General features: G+C 35.1%; 1 protein-coding gene across 29 annotated transcripts; it reads right to left on the bottom strand.

The window, feature by feature from the left end:
* Nucleotides 1–22,384, bottom strand: LOC105178824 (protein MOR1-like). 29 transcript variants are annotated; one of them, XR_016067676.1, is made up of 62 exons: nt 22,125–22,384; nt 20,266–20,336; nt 19,957–20,081; nt 19,762–19,870; nt 19,526–19,675; nt 19,342–19,420; nt 19,171–19,256; nt 18,939–19,066; nt 18,764–18,864; nt 17,188–17,258; nt 17,006–17,076; nt 16,699–16,823; nt 16,504–16,612; nt 16,251–16,417; nt 16,084–16,162; nt 15,913–15,998; nt 15,689–15,808; nt 15,452–15,599; nt 15,285–15,363; nt 15,114–15,199; nt 14,890–15,009; nt 14,655–14,803; nt 14,471–14,549; nt 14,300–14,385; nt 14,076–14,195; nt 13,841–13,989; nt 13,657–13,735; nt 13,486–13,571; nt 13,255–13,382; nt 13,081–13,181; nt 10,808–10,878; nt 10,626–10,696; nt 10,320–10,444; nt 10,125–10,233; nt 9,872–10,038; nt 9,705–9,783; nt 9,534–9,619; nt 9,310–9,429; nt 9,071–9,220; nt 8,887–8,965; nt 8,716–8,801; nt 8,492–8,611; nt 8,236–8,402; nt 8,069–8,147; nt 7,898–7,983; nt 7,674–7,793; nt 7,439–7,587; nt 7,255–7,333; nt 7,084–7,169; nt 6,853–6,980; nt 4,406–6,779; nt 4,224–4,294; nt 3,918–4,042; nt 3,723–3,831; nt 3,505–3,636; nt 3,334–3,419; nt 3,110–3,229; nt 2,874–3,023; nt 2,690–2,768; nt 2,519–2,604; nt 2,287–2,414; nt 1–2,213 (listed from the first exon to the last, which is right to left on the bottom strand). XR_016067676.1 is itself a non-coding variant. In XM_088885536.1 (61 exons), the coding sequence occupies exons 13-17, from the start codon at nt 16,594–16,596 to the stop codon at nt 15,790–15,792; spliced, it is 321 nt and encodes a 106-aa protein (XP_088741662.1). In that variant the 5' UTR covers nt 16,597–16,612; nt 16,699–16,823; nt 17,006–17,076; nt 17,188–17,258; nt 18,764–18,864; nt 18,939–19,066; nt 19,171–19,256; nt 19,342–19,420; nt 19,526–19,675; nt 19,762–19,870; nt 19,957–20,081; nt 20,266–20,336; nt 22,125–22,384; the 3' UTR covers nt 1–2,213; nt 2,287–2,414; nt 2,519–2,604; nt 2,690–2,768; nt 2,874–3,023; nt 3,110–3,229; nt 3,334–3,419; nt 3,505–3,636; nt 3,723–3,831; nt 3,918–4,042; nt 4,224–4,294; nt 4,406–6,779; nt 6,853–6,980; nt 7,084–7,169; nt 7,255–7,333; nt 7,439–7,587; nt 7,674–7,793; nt 7,898–7,983; nt 8,069–8,147; nt 8,236–8,402; nt 8,492–8,611; nt 8,716–8,801; nt 8,887–8,965; nt 9,071–9,220; nt 9,310–9,429; nt 9,534–9,619; nt 9,705–9,783; nt 9,872–10,038; nt 10,125–10,233; nt 10,320–10,444; nt 10,626–10,696; nt 10,808–13,181; nt 13,255–13,382; nt 13,486–13,571; nt 13,657–13,735; nt 13,841–13,989; nt 14,076–14,195; nt 14,300–14,385; nt 14,471–14,549; nt 14,655–14,803; nt 14,890–15,009; nt 15,114–15,199; nt 15,285–15,363; nt 15,452–15,599; nt 15,689–15,789. The 29 variants fall into 29 exon arrangements, 5 of the variants coding, with proteins under 5 accessions (XP_088741662.1, XP_088741664.1, XP_088741661.1 ...); XR_016067679.1 differs by having other exon boundaries at nt 13,051–13,181; XR_016067682.1 differs by having other exon boundaries at nt 4,406–4,476; nt 6,679–6,779; nt 10,808–13,181.
* Nucleotides 22,385–22,546: the final 162 nt, after the last annotated feature.

Raw genomic sequence — 22,546 nt, forward strand, 5'->3', positions numbered from 1 at the left:
TATCAAAATCTTTTGATCAAAACTTTTATTTCCTTGGCTAAAGAAATAGTCTTTACATTAATATTCTAATTTACAAACTAGTCTCTACAACAGAGGGCTCCAAATGTCCTTGAACTTGTGTCAAGATCATCTTCAACAGAAAAAGTCTTTTCTTGTGTTGAGATCATCTTCAACAACATTGTTTCTCGACAGATCTTTTCTTGTGTCAAGATCATCTTCAAGAGAGCTTAAATCCAATTATCTAGAAGTGCTGAAATTACATGGGCATAGACAAACTCTGATAGTGATGAAAACAGGATGCATCAGGGACTGAGAGGTGGATTTAACAATAGAATCAAGAAACGGAAAACTCAAAAATCATTACCAAGAAGAAACGATCAACAATCACAAACAACCACCAATAATTACAATCTAACTAGAAACAAAAGATCAAATCCAAAAACCAAGTTCCAATAATTAAGTCAAATTGCACAACACCCACAAAAACAAAAGAAACCTCAATCAGAATAAAATTCCAAAAGTTACAGAACAATCAATTACAAAAAACCAACAATCACGAACAATCATAAGACAAACTCATGATGACAAAAAGAATTAGAAGACAAACCACAATCACATGACAATCACAAAATCAATCACAAACAACCGATAACCACATAAACTAATTAGACGATAAAAGAGTCAAATTGCACCAAAACCCACAACAAATCAGGAAACTTAACAAACCCACAAACAAAAACAATCAAATAATCATAATACAAACAGTCACATGAACAATAAAAATTCAGAAATCACACAAGAGTTATAAAAAAAAACCCACAATCACAATCAATCACAAACCACAAACACAGGTCAAATTACACAACAAGCAGCACAAATACGATGAGAACACAAACAACACAATCACATAAACAATTAGAATAAAATCCCACTAATCACAGAACAATCATTGAGAGAAAAACCCACAATCACAAACTAATTACTCAAATTTCATTAGAACATCAAATGAATCAAACACACAGAAAACTAGCCAAATATTGGAACATCAATCAGACTATATTAACCTAAAAAATGAATAATCACAACCACAAAGAAAGGACCAAGAAACTAATTCAAACATCACAATCAGTTGCACCACAAGTCCACAATTACAACACTAATTACTCAAGAAACTAAAAATCCAACAATCATAACTAATAAAAAACATGAAGAATCACAAACAGCATTCCACACTCACAAACTAATTAGAAACAAACGATCAAATCCAACAAACAAGTTCGAAAAATTAAGACAAACTACACCAGAATGAATCGCACAAAAACAATCAAATAATTACAATACAAACAATCACATAAACAATAAAAATCCAGAAACTACACAACAGTCATAAAAAAAATCCACAATCACAAAGACAAACCACAATCACAGGTCAAATTATACTACAAGAAGCACAAATACAATGAGAACACAAATAGCACAATCACATAAACAATTAGAATAAAATCCCACTAATCACAGAACAATCAATGAGGAAAAAACACACAATCATAAACTAATTACTGATTCCATTAGAACATCAAATAAATCAAACACCCAGAAAACTAGCCAAATATTGGAACATCAATCAATCGGACAACATTAACCTAAAAAAATGAATAATCACAACCACAAAGAAAGGACCAAGAGACTAATTCAAACATCACATCAGTTGCACCACAAATCCACAATTACAAAACTAATTACTCAAGAAACTAAAAATCCAACAATCACAAACTAATTAGAAATAAACGATCAAATCCAAGAAACAAGTTGGAAAAATTAAGACAAACTACATCAAAACCCACAATAAATCACAGAAACAAAACAAACCCACACAACCCTACAACACAAAAAAGAAAAAACAATTAGAACACCAAAGACACAAACACGTAAATAATCTAAATAAACCCAACAAATAACAAACCAATCAGAAAAACCCACAATCACGAACAATCAAAAGGAAAAAAGAATGAGAAGACATCAATGCGACAAAATTAAACAAAAAAAAAAACATCAAGCATAACAACCAAAAAAAAGTCATACCTTGTATGTCAAGTGCCGAATTTATCATACCTTGTTTGAGTCCTTCACATTCAGAAAAGCATTTGACTGATTGTTGATGTCGTGAACAGACATGATCAATCTTGTCTTGCTCCTTCGGTAGGAGCACCTCGCTACAGGAACAAGATATATTGATCAAATACATGCCATGATTCAAAAAACTAAGCAATCCACATGAAAACGTACCGAAGATGCAACTATTTTCCCTTGCCGTGATGAAAATGCACGATCACCATAAGCATTTGATATTCCAACCTTTGAGACGGTTTCGGATGTTATGGCTGCTGAAATCAATCCACCAGATTCGATGTTTTCTGCGAGCCAACATGCAGCCATGAAATTCATATTTGCAAGATAGAAAAACCTTTTCATCTTTTCAATAGGAGTTTACTCGAGTTATGACACAAAACAGAATTACCTGAAAACTCTATACAGTTTCAATTGTTCCACAACAACAACAATAGCTTGAGCCGAACCTCGTACATTTTTCAAATTTTTTGTCACCTACAAGAGGAAGAAATTAGATCAAATTATGATCCATGGGGAAGTCAAGAGATCTCTAACAAAGCTTCAGAACATTGCGACTTACATGCCATTTCGAGTCCACAAACCCTGAATATTTCATTAAAGCATGCTTCAGCAGCATTACGAACATCTGCTGATTTATCCTGCAGAATGTTAACCATACAATATCATGAGAAAAATTGAAATAGAGGTGCATGCCAACCAGTGAAAACTCTAGAGGACAAGTTTAACTTTGCTGGAGAAAATACCATCAAAGCAGATGTAGACGGTTTTAGCAGATGTATAGCATGAGGAAAATCGGACAGTCCAGCAAGTTGTCTTGACAACCAGTGAAAAGGATCGTTGCGCCCTTACCCACCAACCTTACTGTCCTTGAGAGCAGCAGTTACATAAGGGACCTATAGGGAAGAAAAAGCAACAAGGTTAACAATACATGAAACAAGGATGTGAGGAAAAAGAAATTCTGAAGTGAACTAGTGCTGACCTTTTTGTCAAGATGGCCAGCAGCAAGCCAAGAGTCTAAAGTAATCAAAGTGCACTCTCGCATTTGAGACGGTTTCGGATGTTATGGCTGCTGAAATCAATCTACCAGATTCGATGTTTTCTGCGAGCCAACATGCAGCCATGAAATTCATATTTGCAAGATAGAAAAACCTTTTCATCTTTTCAATAGGAGTTTACTCGAGTTATGGCACAAAACAGAATTACCTGAAAACCCTATACAGTTTCAATTGTTCCACAACAAAAACAATAGCTTGAGCCGAACCTTGTACAGTTTTCAAATTTTTTGTCACCTACAAGGGGAACAAATTAGATCAAATTATGATCCCTAGGGAAGTCAAGAGATCTCTAACAAAGCTTCAGAACATTGCGACTTACATGCCATTTCGAGTCCACAAACCGTGAATATTTCATTAAAGCATGCTTCAGCAGCTTTACGAACATCTGCTGATCGTTGCGCCCTTACGCACCAACCTTAGTGTCCTTGAGAGCAGCAGTTACATAAGGGACCTATAGGGAAGAAAGAGCAACAAGGTTAACAATACATGAAACAAGGATGTGAGGAAAAAGAAATTCTGAAGTGAACTAGTGCTGACCTTTTTGTCAAGATGGCCAGCAGCAAGCCAAGAGTTTAAAGTAATCAAAGTGCACTCTCGCATTTGCTTTTCATTGTCGCCAAGGCATTTCATAACATCTTAAAGAATTCTGCGCATGAACCACATCGATGTAAATCAACTAACCAAACTTTAACAGAGACAAAACGATAATAGACTACTTCTGAGAAAATGAACCTTGCTTGACTCCTCAACCGGTTGTCTCATTGTAGATGTAAGAGCACAAATTGTAAACAACGTTGCTGTAATCCAATTTTTGTTGCTATCGTGTAAATGACTTTTAAGAGCTCCAAATAACTATCCTGGAAGTAAGCAAACGAGTTAAAACGAGTCTTTCTACCCATTAAGGTTCATGTTCCAACAATGTTGTTTCTTGCTTTATAGACTTCCATATAGTTTGAGGAAAAGCAATAAATTCGACGAGAATTCAATTAGGAACAGAGAAATTCACATTGTTGTATCTGAAATTAGAACTAAATTTACCTTTAATCAAATATTTAGCTTTCCCATTAATTGGTTCCACACTCATTTGGGATAATACCATGTGCAAGTATCTGAAGAAAACAACAGCCACATAATACTGCAAAATTAATAACCTCGCTATCTCCAATGTGAAAGGAGTTGTGCTAAAATATTGTTGTATCTGAAATTAGCACTAAATTTACCTTTAATACAATATTTAGCTTTCCCATGAATTGGTTCCACACCCATTTGGGATAATACCATGAGCAAGTATCTGAAGAAAACAACAGCCACATAATACTGCAAAATTAATAACCTTGCTATCTCCAAAGTGAAAGGAGTTGTGCTAAAATAGGCTCTTTTTTTTTCAGATAAAATAAATATAAATGAAAGGAGTTGTGGCACAGAGTTAAAAATATTTGCACCGTTAGGAGAAAAGGTGAATTGTTTTGAAATTTCTCCTTCTGGCACATTAGGAGAGGTAGCTCCAAATTCCATCAAAGAGCATGACCATGATGCTAGGTTCAATTATAAAATGTACACAAAGTGAAGAACAACAAAAGCACATTTTCAAGAGAGCTTAAATCCAATTATCTAGAAGTGCTGAAATTACATGAGTATAGACAAAACCTGACAGTGATGAACACATGACGCATCAGGGACTCATAGGTGGATTTAACAATAGAATCAAGAAACGGAAAACTCAAAAATCATTACCAAGAAGAAACGATCAACAATCACAAACAACCACCAATAATTACAATCTAACTAGAAACAAAAGATCAAATCCAAAAACCAAGTTCCAATAATTAAGTCAAATTGCACAACACCCACAAAAACAAAAGAAACCTCAATCAGAATAAAATTCCAAAAGTTACAGAACAATCAATTACAAAAAAACCAACAATCACGAACAATCATAAGACAAACTCATGATGACAAAAAGAATTAGAAGACAAACCACAATCACACGACAATCACAAAAACAATCACAAACAACCGATAACCACATAAACTAATTAGATGATAAAAGAGTCAAATTGCACCAAAACCCACAACAAATCAGGAAACTTAGCAAACCCACAAACAAAAACAATCAAATAATCATAATACAAACAGTCACATGAACAATAAAAATCCAGAAATCACACAAGAGTCATAAAAAAAACCCACAATCATAGTCAATCACAAAGACAAACCACAAACACCGGTCAAATTACACAACAAGCAGCACAAATACGATGAGAACACAAACAACACAATCACATAAACAATTAGAATAAAATCCCACTAATCACAGAACAATCATTGAGAGAAAAACCCACAATCACAAACTAATTACTCAAATTTCATTAGAACATCAAATGAATCAAACACACAGAAAACTAGCCAAATACTGGAACATCAATCAGACTATATTAACCTAAAAAATGAATAATCACAACCACAAAGAAAGGACCAAGAAACTAATTCAAACATCACAATCAGTTGCACCACAAGTCCACAATTACAAAACTAATTACTCAAGAAACTAAAAATCCAACAATCATAACTGATAAAAAACATGAAGAATCACAAACAGCATTCCACACTCACAAACTAATTAGAAACAAACGATCAAATCCAACAAACAAGTTCGAAAAATTAAGACAAACTACACCAGAATGAATCGCACAAAAACAATCAAATAATCACAATACAAACAATCGCATAAATAATAAAAATCCAGAAATTACACAACAGTCATAAAAAAAATCCACAATCACATTTAATCACAAAGACAAACCACAATCACAGGTCAAATTATACTACAAGAAGCACAAATACAATGAGAACACAAACAGCACAATCACATAAACAATTAGAATAAAATCCCACTAATCACAGAACAATCAATGAGGAAAAAACACACAATCATAAACTAATTACTGAAATTCCATTAGAACATCAAATGAATCAAACACCCAGAAAACTAGCCAAATATTGGAACATCAATCAGACGACATTAACCTAAAAAAATGAATAATCACAACCACAAAGAAAGGACCAAGAAACTAATTCAAACATCACATTAATTGCACCACAACTCCACAATTACAAGACTAAATACTCAAGAAACTAAAAATCCAACAATCACAAACTAATTAGAAATAAACGATCAAATCCAAGAAACAAGTTTGAAAAATTAAGACAAACTACATCAAAACCCACAATAAATAGAAACAAAACAAACCCACACAACCCTAGAACACAAAAAAGAAAAAACAATTAGAACACCAAAGGCACAAACACGTAAATAATCTAAATAAACCCAACAAATAACAAGCCAATCAGAAAAATCCACAATCACGAACAATCAAAAGGAAAAAAGAATGAGAAGACATCAATGCGACAAAATTAAACAAAAAAAAAAACATCAAGCATAACAACCAAAAAAAAGTCATACCTTGTATGTCAAGTGCCGAATTTATCATACCTTGTTTGAGTCCTTCACATTCAGAAAAGCATTTGACTGATTGTTGATGTCGTGAACAGACATGATCAATCTTGTCTTGCTCCTTCGGTAGGAGCATCTCGCTACAGGAACAAGATATATTGATCAAATACATGCGATGATTCAAAAAATTAAGCATTCCACATGAAAACGTACCGAAGATGCAACTATTTTCCCTTGCCGTGATGAAAATGCACGATCACCATAAGCATTTGATATTCCAACCTTTGAGACGGTTTCGGATGTTATGGCTGCTGAAATCAATCTACCAGATTCGATGTTTTCTGCGAGCCAACATGCAGCCATGAAATTCATATTTGCAAGATAGAAAACCTTTTCATCTTTTCAATAGGAGTTTACTCGAGTTATGGCACAAAACAGAATTACCTGAAAACTCTATACAGTTTCAATTGTTCCACAACAACAACAATAGCTTGAGCCGAACCTTGTACATTTTTCAAATTTTTTGTCACCTACAAGAGGAACAAATTAGATCAAATTATGATCCATGGGGAAGTCAAGAGATCTCTAACAAAGCTTCAGAACATTGCGACTTACATGTCATTTCGAGTCCACAAACCCTGAATATTTCATTAAAGCATGCTTCAGCAGCTTTACGAACATCTGCTGATTTATCCTGCAGAATGTTAACCATACAATATCATGAGAAAAATTGAAATAGAGGTGCATGCCAACCAGTGAAAACTCTAGAGGACAAGTTTCACTTTGCTGGAGAAAATACCATCATAGCAGATGTAGAGGGTTTTAGCAGATGTATAGCATGAGGAAAATCGGACAGTCCAGCAAGTTGTCTTGACAACCAGTCAAAAGGATCGTTGCGCCCTTACCCACCAAACTTAGTGTCTTGAGAGCAGCAGTTACATAAGGGACCTATAGGGAAGAAAAAGCAACAAGGTTAACAATACATGAAACAAGGATGTGAGGAAAAAGAAATTCTGAAGTGAACTAGTGCTGACCTTTTTGTCAAGATGGCCAGCAGCAAGCCAAGAGTCTAAAGTAATCAAAGTGCACTCTCGCATTTGAGACGGTTTCGGATGTTATGGCTGCTGAAATCAATCTACCAGATTCGATGTTTTCTGCGAGCCAACATGCAGCCATGAAATTCATATTTGCAAGATAGAAAAACCTTTTCATCTTTTCAATAGGAGTTTACTCGAGTTATGGCACAAAACAGAATTACCTGAAAACTCTATACAGTTTCAATTGTTCCACAACAACAACAATAGCTTGAGCCGAACCTTGTACATTTTTCAAATTTTTTGTCACCTACAAGAGGAACAAATTAGATCAAATTATGATCCCTGGGAAAGTCAAGAGATCTCTAACAAAGCTTCAGAACATTGCGAATTACATGTTATTTCGAGTCCACAAACCGTGAATATTTCATTAAAGCATGCTTCAGCAGCTTTACGAACATATGCTGATTTATCCTGGAGAATGTTAACCATACAATATCATGAGAAAAATTGAAATAGAGGTGCATGCCAACCAGTGAAAACTCTAGAGGACAAGTTTAACTTTGCTGGAGAAAACACCATCATAGTAGATGTAGAGGGTTTTAGCAGATGTATAGCATGAGGAAAATCGGACAGTCCAGCAAGTTGTCTTGACAACCAGTCAAAAGGATCGTTGCGCCCTTACCCACCAAACTTAGTGTCCTTGAGAGCAGCAGTTACATAAGGGACCTATAGGGAAGAAAAAGCAACAAGGTTAACAATACATGAAACAACAAGGATGTGAGGAAAAAGAAATTCTGAAGTGAACTAGTGCTGACCTTTTTGTCAAGATGGCCAGCAGCAAGCCAAGAGTCTAAAGTAATCAAAGTGCACTCTCGCATTTGAGACGGTTTCGGATGTTATGGCTGCTGAAATCAATCTACCAGATTCGATGTTTTCTGCGAGCCAACATGCAGCCATGAAATTCATATTTGCAAGATAGAAAAACCTTTTCATCTTTTCAATAGGAGTTTACTCGAGTTATGGCACAAAACAGAATTACCTGAAAACCCTATACAGTTTCAATTGTTCCACAACAACAACAATAGCTTGAGCCGAACCTTGTACAGTTTTCAAATTTTTTGTCACCTACAAGGGGAACAAATTAGATCAAATTATGATCCCTGGGGAAGTCAAGAGATCTCTAACAAAGCTTCAGAACATTGCGACTTACATGCCATTTCTAGTCCACAAACCCTGAATATTTCATTAAAGCATGCTTCAGCAGCTTTACGAACATCTGCTGATTTATCCTGCAGAATGTTAACCATACAATATCATGAGAAAAATTGAAATAGAGGTGCATGCCAACCAGTGAAAACTCTAGAGGACAAGTTTAACTTTGCTGGAGAAAATACCATCATAGCAGATGTAGAGGGTTTTAGCAGATGTATAGCATGAGGAAAATCGGACAGTCCAGCAAGTTGTCTTGACAACCAGTCAAAAGGATCGTTGCGCCCTTACCCACCAAACTTAGTGTCCTTGAGAGCAGCAGTTACATAAGGGACCTATAGGGAAGAAAAAGCAACAAGGTTAACAATACATGAAACAACAAGGATGTGAGGAAAAAGAAATTCTGAAGTGAACTAGTGCTGACCTTTTTGTCAAGATGGCCAGCAGCAAGCCAAGAGTCTAAAGTAATCAAAGTGCACTCTCGCATTTGAGACGGTTTCGGATGTTATGGCTGCTGAAATCAATCTACCAGATTCGATGTTTTCTGCGAGCCAACATGCAGCCATGAAATTCATATTTGCAAGATAGAAAAACCTTTTCATCTTTTCAATAGGAGTTTACTCGAGTTATGGCACAAAACAGAATTACCTGAAAACCCTATACCGTTTCAATTGTTCCACAACAACAACAACAGCTTGAGCCGAACCTTGTACATTTTTCAAATTTTTTGTCACCTACAAGAGGAACAAATTAGATCAAATTATGATCCCTGGGGAAGTCAAGAGATCTCTAACAAAGCTTCAGAACATTGCGACTTACATGCCATTTCGAGTCCACAAACCCTGAATATTTCATTAAAGCATACTTCAGCAGCTTTACGAACATCTGCTGATTTATCCTGCAGAATGTTAACCATACAATATCATGAGAAAAATTGAAATAGAGGTGCATGCCAACCAGTGAAAACTCTAGAGGACAAGTTTAACTTTGCTGGAGAAAATATCATCATAGCAGATGTAGAGGGTTTTAGCAGATGTATAGCATGAGGAAAATCGGACAGTCCAGCAAGTTGTCTTGACAACCAGTCAAAAGGATCGTTGCGCCCTTACCCACCAAACTTAGTGTCCTTGAGAGCAGCAGTTACATAAGGGACCTATAGGGAAGAAAAAGCAACAAGGTTAACAATACATGAAACAAGGATGTGAGGAAAAAGAAATTCTGAAGTGAACTAGTGCTGACCTTTTTGTCAAGATGGCCAGCAGCAAGCCAAGAGTCTAAAGTAATCAAAGTGCACTCTCGCATTTGCTTTTCATTGTCGCCAAGGCATTTCATAACATCTTAAAGAATTCTGCGCATGAACCACATCGACGTAAATCAACTAACCAAACTTTAACAGAGACAAAACGATAATAGACTACTTCTGAGAAAATGAACCTTGCTTGACTCCTCAACCGGTTGTCTCATTGTAGATGTAAGAGCACAAATTGTAAACAACGTTGCTGTAATCCAATTTTTGTTGCTGTCGTGTAAATGACTTTTAAGAGCTCCAAATAACTATCCTGGAAGTAAGCAAACGAGTTAAAACGAGTCTTTCTACCCATTAAGGTTCATGTTCCAACAATGTTGTTTCTTGCTTTATAGACTTCCATATAGTTTGAGGAAAAGCAATAAATTCGACGAGAATTCAATTAGGAACAGAGAAATTCACATTGTTGTATCTGAAATTAGAACTAAATTTACCTTTAATCAAATGTTTAGCTTTCCCATGAATTGGTTCCACACTCATTTGGGATAATACCATGTGCAAGTATCTGAAGAAAACAACAGCCACATAATACTGCAAAATTAATAACCTTGCTATCTCCAATGTGAAAGGAGTTGTGCTAAAATATTGTTGTATCTGAAATTAGCACTAAATTTACCTTTAATACAATATTTAGCTTTCCCATGAATTGGTTCCACACCCATTTGGGATAATACCATGAGCAAGTATCTGAAGAAAACAACAGCCACATAATACTGCAAAATTAATAACCTTGCTATCTCCAAAGTGAAAGGAGTTGTGCTAAAATAGGCTCTTTTTTTTTCAGATAAAATAAATATAAATGAAAGGAGTTGTGGCACAGAGTTAAAAATATTTGCACCGTTAGGAGAAAAGGTGAATTGTTTTGAAATTTCTCCTTCTGGCACATTAGGAGAGGTAGCTCCAAATTCCATCAAAGAGCATGACCATGATGCTAGGTTCAATTATAAAATGTACACAAAGTGAAGAACAACAAAAGCACATTTTCAAGAGAGCTTAAATCCAATTATCTAGAAGTGCTGAAATTACATGAGTATAGACAAAACCTGACAGTGATGAACACATGACGCATCAGGGACTCATAGGTGGATTTAACAATAGAATCAAGAAACGGAAAACTCAAAAATCATTACCAAGAAGAAACGATCAACAATCACAAACAACCACCAATAATTACAATCTAACTAGAAACAAAAGATCAAATCCAAAAACCAAGTTCCAATAATTAAGTCAAATTGCACAACACCCACAAAAACAAAAGAAACCTCAATCAGAATAAAATTCCAAAAGTTACAGAACAATCAATTACAAAAAAACCAACAATCACGAACAATCATAAGACAAACTCATGATGACAAAAAGAATTAGAAGACAAACCACAATCACACGACAATCACAAAAACAATCACAAACAACCGATAACCACATAAACTAATTAGATGATAAAAGAGTCAAATTGCACCAAAACCCACAACAAATCAGGAAACTTAGCAAACCCACAAACAAAAACAATCAAATAATCATAATACAAACAGTCACATGAACAATAAAAATCCAGAAATCACACAAGAGTCATAAAAAAAACCCACAATCATAGTCAATCACAAAGACAAACCACAAACACCGGTCAAATTACACAACAAGCAGCACAAATACGATGAGAACACAAACAACACAATCACATAAACAATTAGAATAAAATCCCACTAATCACAGAACAATCATTGAGAGAAAAACCCACAATCACAAACTAATTACTCAAATTTCATTAGAACATCAAATGAATCAAACACACAGAAAACTAGCCAAATACTGGAACATCAATCAGACTATATTAACCTAAAAAATGAATAATCACAACCACAAAGAAAGGACCAAGAAACTAATTCAAACATCACAATCAGTTGCACCACAAGTCCACAATTACAAAACTAATTACTCAAGAAACTAAAAATCCAACAATCATAACTGATAAAAAACATGAAGAATCACAAACAGCATTCCACACTCACAAACTAATTAGAAACAAACGATCAAATCTAACAAACAAGTTCGAAAAATTAAGACAAACTACACCAGAATGAATCGCACAAAAACAATCAAATAATCACAATACAAACAATCGCATAAATAATAAAAATCCAGAAATTACACAACAGTCATAAAAAAAATCCACAATCACATTTAATCACAAAGACAAACCACAATCACAGGTCAAATTATACTACAAGAAGCACAAATACAATGAGAACACAAACAGCACAATCACATAAACAATTAGAATAAAATCCCACTAATCACAGAACAATCAATGAGGAAAAAACACACAATCATAAACTAATTACTGAAATTCCATTAGAACATCAAATGAATCAAACACCCAGAAAACTAGCCAAATATTGGAACATCAATCAGACGACATTAACCTAAAAAAATGAATAATCACAACCACAAAGAAAGGACCAAGAAACTAATTCAAACATCACATTAATTGCACCACAACTCCACAATTACAAGACTAAATACTCAAGAAACTAAAAATCCAACAATCACAAACTAATTAGAAATAAACGATCAAATCCAAGAAACAAGTTTGAAAAATTAAGACAAACTACATCAAAACCCACAATAAATAGAAACAAAACAAACCCACACAACCCTACAACACAAAAAAGAAAAAACAATTAGAACACCAAAGGCACAAACACGTAAATAATCTAAATAAACCCAACAAATAACAAGCCAATCAGAAAAATCCACAATCACGAACAATCAAAAGGAAAAAAGAATGAGAAGACATCAATGCGACAAAATTAAACAAAAAAAAAAACATCAAGCATAACAACCAAAAAAAAGTCATACCTTGTATGTCAAGTGCCGAATTTATCATACCTTGTTTGAGTCCTTCACATTCAGAAAAGCATTTGACTGATTGTTGATGTCGTGAACAGACATGATCAATCTTGTCTTGCTCCTTCGGTAGGAGCATCTCGCTACAGGAACAAGATATATTGATCAAATACATGCCATGATTCAAAAAATTAAGCATTCCACATGAAAACGTACCGAAGATGCAACTATTTTCCCTTGCCGTGATGAAAATGCACGATCACCATAAGCATTTGATATTCCAACCTTTGAGACGGTTTCAGATGTTATGGCTGCTGAAATCAATCTACCAGATTCGATGTTTTCTGCGAGCCAACATGCAGCCATGAAATTCATATTTGCAAGATAGAAAACCTTTTCATCTTTTCAATAGGAGTTTACTCAAGTTATGGCACAAAACAGAATTACCTGAAAACTCTATACAGTTTCAATTGTTCCACAACAACAACAATAGCTTGAGCCGAACCTTGTACATTTTTCAAATTTTTTGTCACCTACAAGAGGAACAAATTAGATCAAATTATGATCCATGGGGAAGTCAAGAGATCTCTAACAAAGCTTCAGAACATTGCGACTTACATGTCAGTTCGAGTCCACAAACCCTGAATATTTCATTAAAGCATGCTTCAGCAGCTTTACGAACATCTGCTGATTTATCCTGCAGAATGTTAACCATACAATATCATGAGAAAAATTGAAATAGAGGTGCATGCCAACCAGTGAAAACTCTAGAGGACAAGTTTAACTTTGCTGGAGAAAATACCATCATAGCAGATGTAGAGGGTTTTAGCAGATGTATAGCATGAGGAAAATCGGACAGTCCAGCAAGTTGTCTTGACAACCAGTCAAAAGGATCGTTGCGCCCTTACCCACCAAACTTAGTGTCTTGAGAGCAGCAGTTACATAAGGGACCTATAGGGAAGAAAAAGCAACAAGGTTAACAATACATGAAACAAGGATGTGAGGAAAAAGAAATTCTGAAGTGAACTAGTGCTGACCTTTTTGTCAAGATGGCCAGCAGCAAGCCAAGAGTCTAAAGTAATCAAAGTGCACTCTCGCATTTGAGACGGTTTCGGATGTTATGGCTGCTGAAATCAATCTACCAGATTCGATGTTTTCTGCGAGCCAACATGCAGCCATGAAATTCATATTTGCAAGATAGAAAAACCTTTTCATCTTTTCAATAGGAGTTTACTCGAGTTATGGCACAAAACAGAATTACCTGAAAACTCTATACAGTTTCAATTGTTCCACAACAACAACAATAGCTTGAGCCGAACCTTGTACATTTTTCAAATTTTTTGTCACCTACAAGAGGAACAAATTAGATCAAATTATGATCCCTGGGAAAGTCAAGAGATCTCTAACAAAGCTTCAGAACATTGCGACTTACATGTCATTTCGAGTCCACAAACCCTGAATATTTCATTAAAGCATGCTTCAGTAGCTTTACGAACATCTGCTGATTTATCCTGCAGAATGTTAACCATACAATATCATGAGAAAAATTGAAATAGAGGTGCATGCCAACCAGTGAAAACTCTAGAGGACAAGTTTAACTTTGCTGGAGAAAATACCATCATAGCAGATGTAGAGGGTTTTAGCAGATGTATAGCATGAGGAAAATCGGACAGTCCAGCAAGTTGTCTTGACAACCAGTCAAAAGGATCGTTGCGCCCTTACCCACCAAACTTAGTGTCTTGAGAGCAGCAGTTACATAAGGGACCTATAGGGAAGAAAAAGCAACAAGGTTAACAATACATGAAACAAGGATGTGAGGAAAAAGAAATTCTGAAGTGAACTAGTGCTGACCTCTTTGTCAAGATGGCCAGCAGCAAGCCAAGAGTCTAAAGTAATCAAAGTGCACTCTCGCATTTGAGACGGTTTCGGATGTTATGGCTGCTGAAATCAATCTACCAGATTCGATGTTTTCTGCGAGCCAACATGCAGCCATGAAATTCATATTTGCAAGATAGAAAAACCTTTTCATCTTTTCAATAGGAGTTTACTCGAGTTATGGCACAAAACAGAATTACCTGAAAACTCTATACAGTTTCAATTGTTCCACAACAACAACAATAGCTTGAGCCGAACCTTGTACATTTTTCAAATTTTTTGTCACCTACAAGAGGAACAAATTAGATCAAATTATGATCCCTGGGAAAGTCAAGAGATCTCTAACAAAGCTTCAGAACATTGCGAATTACATGCCATTTCGAGTCCACAAACCCTGAATATTTCATTAAAGCATGCTTCAGCAGCTTTACGAACATATGCTGATTTATCCTGCAGAATGTTAACCATACAATATCATGAGAAAAATTGAAATAGAGGTGCATGCCAACCAGTGAAAACTCTAGAGGACAAGTTTAACTTTGCTGGAGAAAACACCATCATAGCAGATGTATAGCATGAGGAAAATCGGACAGTCCAGCAAGTTGTCTTGACAACCAGTCAAAAGGATCGTTGCGCCCTTACCCACCAAACTTAGTGTCCTTGAGAGCAGCAGTTACATAAGGGACCTATAGGGAAGAAAAAGCAACAAGGTTAACAATACATGAAACAACAAGGATGTGAGGAAAAAGAAATTCTGAAGTGAACTAGTGCTGACCTTTTTGTCAAGATGGCCAGCAGCAAGCCAAGAGTCTAAAGTAATCAAAGTGCACTCTCGCATTTGAGACGGTTTCGGATGTTATGGCTGCTGAAATCAATCTACCAGATTCGATGTTTTCTGCGAGCCAGCATGCAGCCATGAAATTCATATTTGCAAGATAGAAAAACCTTTTCATCTTTTCAATAGGAGTTTACTCGAGTTATGGCACAAAACAGAATTACCTGAAAACCCTATACAGTTTCAATTGTTCCACAACAACAACAACAGCTTGAGCCGAACCTTGTACATTTTTCAAATTTTTTGTCACCTACAAGAGGAACAAATTAGATCAAATTATGATCCCTGGGGAAGTCAAGAGATCTCTAACAAAGCTTCAGAACATTGCGACTTACATGCCATTTCGAGTCCACAAACCCTGAATATTTCATTAAAGCATGCTTCAGCAGCTTTACGAACATCTGCTGATTTATCCTGCAGAATGTTAACCATACAATATCATGAGAAAAATTGAAATAGAGGTGCATGCCAACCAGTGAAAACTCTAGAGGACAAGTTTAACTTTGCTGGAGAAAATATCATCATAGCAGATGTAGAGGGTTTTAGCAGATGTATAGCATGAGGAAAATCGGACAGTCCAGCAAGTTGTCTTGACAACCAGTCAAAAGGATCGTTGCGCCCTTACCCACCAAACTTAGTGTCCTTGAGAGCAGCAGTTACATAAGGGACCTATAGGGAAGAAAAAGCAACAAGGTTAACAATACATGAAACAAGGATGTGAGGAAAAAGAAATTCTGAAGTGAACTAGTGCTGACCTTTTTGTCAAGATGGCCAGCAGCAAGCCAAGAGTCTAAAGTAATCAAAGTGCACTCTCGCATTTGCTTTTCATTGTCGCCAAGGCATTTCATAACATCTTAAAGAATTCTGCGCATGAACCACATCGATGTAAATCAACTAACCAAACTTTAACAGAGACAAAACGATAATAGACTACTTCTGAGAAAATGAACCTTGCTTGACTCCTCAACCGGTTGTCTCATTGTAGATGTAAGAGCACAAATTGTAAACAACGTTGCTGTAATCCAATTTTTGTTGCTGTCGTGTAAATGACTTTTAAGAGCTCCAAATAACTATCCTGGAAGTAAGCAAACGAGTTAAAACGAGTCTTTCTACCCATTAAGGTTCATGTTCCAACAATGTTGTTTCTTGCTTTGTAGACGTCCATATAGTTTGAGGAAAATGCAATAAATTCGATGAGAATTCAATTAGGAACAGAGAAATTCACATTGTCGTATCTGAAATTAGAACTAAATTTACCTTTAATCCAATATTTAGCTTTCCCATGAATTGGTTCCACACTCATTTGGGATAATACCATGTGCAAGTATCTGAAGAAAACAACAGCCACATAATACTGCAAAATTAATAACCTCGCTATCTCCAAAGTGAAAGGAGTTGTGCTAAAATATTGTTGTATCTGAAATTAGCCCTAAATTTACCTTTAATACAATATTTAGCTTTCCCATGAATTGGTTCCACACTCATTTGGGATAATACCATGAGCAAGTATCTGAAGAAAACAACAGCCACATAATATTGCAAAATTAATAACCTTGCTATCTCCAAAGTGAAAGGAGTTGTGCTAAAATAGGCTCTTTTTTTTCAGATAAAATAAATATAAATGAAAGGAGTTGTGGCACAGAGTTAGAAATATTTGCACCATTAGGAGAAAAGGTGAATTGTTTTGAAATTTCTCCTTCTGGCACATTAGGAGAGGTAGCTCCAAATTCCATCAAAGAGCATGACATGATGCTAGGTTCAATTATAAAATGTATACAAAGTGAAGAACAACAAAAGCACATTTTCAAGAGAGCTTAAATCCAATTATCTAGAAGTGCTGAAATTACATGGGCATAGACAAAACCTGACAGTGATGAACACAGGACGCATCATGGACTCATAGGTGGATTTAACAATAGAATCAAGAAACAGAAAACTCAAAAATCATTACCAAGAAGAAACGATCAACAATCACAAACAACCACCAATAATTACAATCTAACTAGAAACAAAAGATCAAATCCAAAAACCAAGTTCCAATAATTAAGTCAAATTGCACAACACCCACAAAAACAAAAGAAACCTCAATCAGAATAAAATTCCAAAAGTTACAGAACAATCAATTACAAAAAACCAACAATCACGAACAATCATAAGACAAACTCATGATGACAAAAAGAATTAGAAGACAACCACAATCACAAAAACAATCACAAACAACCGATAACCACATAAACTAATTCGAAGATCTAATCCAAGAAACAAGTTCGAACAATTCAGTCAAATTGCACCAAAACCCACAACAAATCAGGAAACTTAACAAACCCACAAACAAAAACAATCAAATAATCATAATACAAACAGTCACATGAACAATAAAAATGCAGAAATCACACAAGAGTCGTAAAAAAAACCCACAATCACAGTTAATCACAAAGACAAACCAAATTACAGGTCAAATTATACTTCAAGCAGCACAAATACAATGAGAACACAAACAGCACAATCACATAAATAATTAGAATAAAATCTCACTAATCACAGAACAATCAATGAGGAAAAAACCCACAATCACAAAATTAATTACAAGACAAAATTAAAACAAATTTTCAAGAAACTAAAAATTCAAGAATCATAACCGATAAAAAACATGAAGAATCACAAACAACATTCCACAATCACAAACTAATTAGAAATAAACGATTAATCCAAGAAACAAGTTTGAAATTAAGACAAACTACACCAAACCCACAATAAATCACAGAAACAAAACAAACCCACACAACCCTACAACAAAAAAAAAAAACAATTAGAACACCAAAGACACAAACACGTAAATAATCTGAATAAACCCAACAAATAACAAACCAATCAGAAAAACCCACAATCAATAACAATCAAAAGGAAAAAAGAATCAGAAGACATCAATGCGACAAAATTAAACAAAAAAAAACATTAAGCATAACAACCAAAAAAAAGTCATACCTTGTATGTCAAGTGCCGAATTTATCATACCTTGTTTGAATCCTTCACATTCAGAAACGCATTTGACTGATTGTTGATGTCGTGAACACACACGATCAATCTTGTCTTGCGCCTTTGGTAGGAGCACCTCTCTACAGGAACAAGATATATTGATCAAATACATGCCATGATTCAAAAAATTAAGCAATCCACATGAAAAACATACTGAAGATGCAACTATTTTCCCTTGCCCTGATGAAAATGCACGATCACCATAAGCATTTGATTTTCCAACCTTTGACACGGTTTTGGATGTTATGGCTGCTGAAATCAATCTACCAGATTCGAAGTTTTCTGCGAGCCAACATGCAGCCATGAAATTCATATTTGCAAGATAGAAAAACCTTTTCATCTTTTCAATAGGAGTTTACTCGAGTTATGGCACAAAATAGAATTACCGGAAAACCCTATACAGTTTCAATGGTTCCACAACAATAACAATAGCTAGAGCCGAACCTTGTACATTTTTCAAATTTTTTGTCACCTACAAGAGGAACAAATTAGATCAAATTATGATCCCTGGGGAAGTCAAGAGATCTCTAACAAAGCTTCAGAACATTGCGACTTACATGCCATTTCGAGTCCACAAACCCTGAATATTTCATTAAAGCATGCTTCAGCAGCTTTACGAACATCTGCTGACTTATCCTGCAGAATGTTAACCATACAATATCATGAGAAAAATTGAAATAGAGGTGCATGCCAACCAGTGAAAACTCTAGAGGACAAGTTTAACTTTGCTGGAGAAAATACCATCATAGCAGATGTAGAGGGTTTTAACAGATGTATAGCATGAGGAAAATCGGATAGTCCAGCAAGTTGTCTTGACAACCAGTCAAAAGGATCGTTGCGCCCTTACCCACCAAACTTAGTGTCCTTGAGAGCAGCAGTTACATAAGGGACCTATAGGGAAGAAAAAGCAACAAGGTTAACAATACATGAAACAAGGATGTGAGGAAAAAGAAATTCTGAAGTGAACTAGTGCTGACCTTTTTGTCAAGATGGCCAGCAGCAAGCCAAGAGTCTAAAGTAATCAAAGTGCACTCTCGCATTTGCTTTTCATTGTCGCCAAGGCATTTCATAACATCTTAAAGAATTCTGCGCATGAACCACATCGACGTAAATCAACTAACCAAACTTTAACAGAGACAAAACGATAATAGACTACTTCTGAGAAAATGAACCTTGCTTGACTCCTCAACCGGTTGTCTCATTGTAGATGTAAGAGCACAAATTGTAAACAACGTTGCTGTAATCCAATTTTTGTTGCTGTCGTCTAAATGACTTTTAAGAGCTCCAAATAACTATCCTGGAAGCATGCAAACAAGTTAAAACGAGTTTTTCTACCCATTAAGGTTCATGTTCCAAACAATGTTGTTTCCAGCTTCACAGAAGTCCATTTAGTTTGAGGAAAATGCAATAAATTTTATGAGAATTCAATTAAGGAAAAGAGAAATTCATATTGTTGTATCTGAAATTAGCAATAAATTTACCTTTAATCCAATATTTAGCTTTCCCATGAATTGGTTCCACACTCATTTGGGATAATACCATGTGCAAGTATCTGAAGAAAAAAACAGCCACATAATACTGCAAAATTAATAACCTTGCTATCTCCAAAGTGAAAGGAGTTGTGCTAAAATAGGCTCTTTTTTTTCAGATAATATAAATATAAATGAAAGGAGTTGTGGCACAGAGTTAAAAATATTTGCACCATTAGCAGAAAAGGTGAATTGTTTTGAAATTTCTCCTTTTGGCACATTAGGAGAGAGAGCTCCAAATTCCATCAAAGAGCATGACCATGATGCTAGGTTCAATTATAAAATGTACACAAAGTGAAGAACAACAAAAGCACATTTTCAAGAGAGCTTAAATCCAATTATCTAGAAGTGCTGAAATTACATGGGCATAGACAAAACCTGATAGTGATGAACACAGGACGCATCAGGGACTGAGGTGGATTTAACAATAGAATCAAGAAATGGAAAATTCAAGAATCATAACCAAGAAGAAACGATCAAGAATCACAAACAACCACCAATAACTACAATCTAATTAGAAACAAAAGATCAAATTCAAAAAACAAGTTCCAATAATTAAATCAAATTGCAGAAAACCCACAAAAACAAAAGAAACCTACACAAACCCATAGTCACAAATACAATGAGAACACAAATAGCCCAATCACATAAACAATCAGAATAAAATCCCAAAAAAATACAGAACAATCAATTAGAAAAATCCCCACAATCACGAACAATCATAAGACAAACTCAAGATGACAAAAAGAATTAGAAGACAAACCACAATCACAAATAGAATCACAAACAACGGATAATCACACAAACTAATTAGAAGATAAAAGATCTAATCCAAGAAACAAGTTCGAACAATTAAGTCAAATTGCACCAAAACCCACAACAAATCAAGAAACTTAACAAACCCACAAACAAAAATAATCAAATAATCACAACACAAATAGTCACATAAACAATAAAAATTCAGAAATCACACAGCAGTCATAAAAAAAACCACACAATCACAGTCAATCAGAAAGACAAACCACAATCGCTGGTCAAATTACACTACAAACAACACCAATACAATGAGAAAACAAACAACACAATCATATAAACAATTAGAATACAATCACTAATCCAAGAACAATCAATTAGTAAAAAACGCACAATCACAAAATTAATCACTGAAATTCCATTAGAACATCAAAAGAATCAAACACCAAAAAAAGTAACCAAACATTGGAACATCAGTGAGACCAAATTAACAAAAGAATGTGAATAATCACAAGTTCACAACCACAAAGAAAGGTCCAAGAAACTGATTCAAATATCACACCGCTTGCACCACAAACCCACAATCACAAAACCAATTACAGGGCAAAATTAAAACAAAATTCCAAGAAACAGAAAATTCAATAATCATAACCGAAAAGAAACAATCAAGAATCACTAACAACATCCCACAATCACAAACTAGTCAGAAGCAAAAGATCAAATCCAAGAAATAAGTTCGAACAATTAAGATAAATTACACCGAAACCCACATACATCACATAAACAAAAACAAACACAAACCCTACAGTCACAAAAACAATCAGAACATAGAAAGCACAAATACATAAGCAATTTCCAGAACAATCAGAAACAAAACAAATAAAAGGATCGCACTAAAGAAACACTGGAATAAGAGAAGTACCAAAAACGAGTGAAGCGAGAAACTGGGGTGTTGCTTCTTTAATTCTATGGGTTGTCTATTTATAATGAAAAATTAGCCGTTAAATTAAAAAAAGTAGCCGTTGAATCTTGAATCAAGAAAAGCTTAGGCGATTTACCTTTGAAGAAGCGGTAAAGCGCGGAAATTAGCCGTTAAAACACAAAGGTATTGTTGACGCGCAGGGTTCTCAAGGATTGAAATTGTTGGCTTGGTGACCGGGAACTGGCTGGCATACTACAAGGAAGAAGGTTCTTTAGGGCTTCCGATTTGGCGTTGTTCAAGCCTTCTTTGGAGTTCTAAAAGAAGTGGGTAAAGAAGGGCTTCAAGCAAAAGCAGATTAGAGTAGAAAGTCTTTGGTTGGGGAAACAGAAGTCTTTGCTGTCAAGAAAAAACAAATGTTTAATTCCTTATGATACTTACAATTTTTATTTGAGTTAATTAACTTAACACCTTCTATAAATATAAAATTATATTTTTTCCAATAATTGAAAAATTACATTTGCATACCTTTTGATAATTCTTTATTTATAATTGTCAGCA

This window comes from Sesamum indicum, linkage group LG10 (genome assembly GCF_026168435.1).
Source record: "Sesamum indicum cultivar Baizhima isolate 11 linkage group LG10, ASM2616843v1, whole genome shotgun sequence".
NCBI lineage: Eukaryota > Viridiplantae > Streptophyta > Magnoliopsida > Lamiales > Pedaliaceae > Sesamum > Sesamum indicum.

Bases quoted from the DNA above. Each gene is read 5' to 3' on its own strand.
- LOC105178824 (XM_088885536.1), bottom strand. From the start codon at position 16,596: ATGAAATGCCTTGGCGACAATGAAAAGCAAATGCGAGAGTGCACTTTG. The intron at 16,418-16,503 runs GTCAGCACTAGT...TCTTCCCTATAG, and splicing joins CTGGCCATCTTGACAAAAAG to GTCCCTTATGTAACTGCTGC. The intron at 15,999-16,083 runs GTAAGTCGCAAT...TTCCTCTTGTAG, and splicing joins TTGTGGACTCGAAATGGCAT to GTGACAAAAAATTTGAAAAA.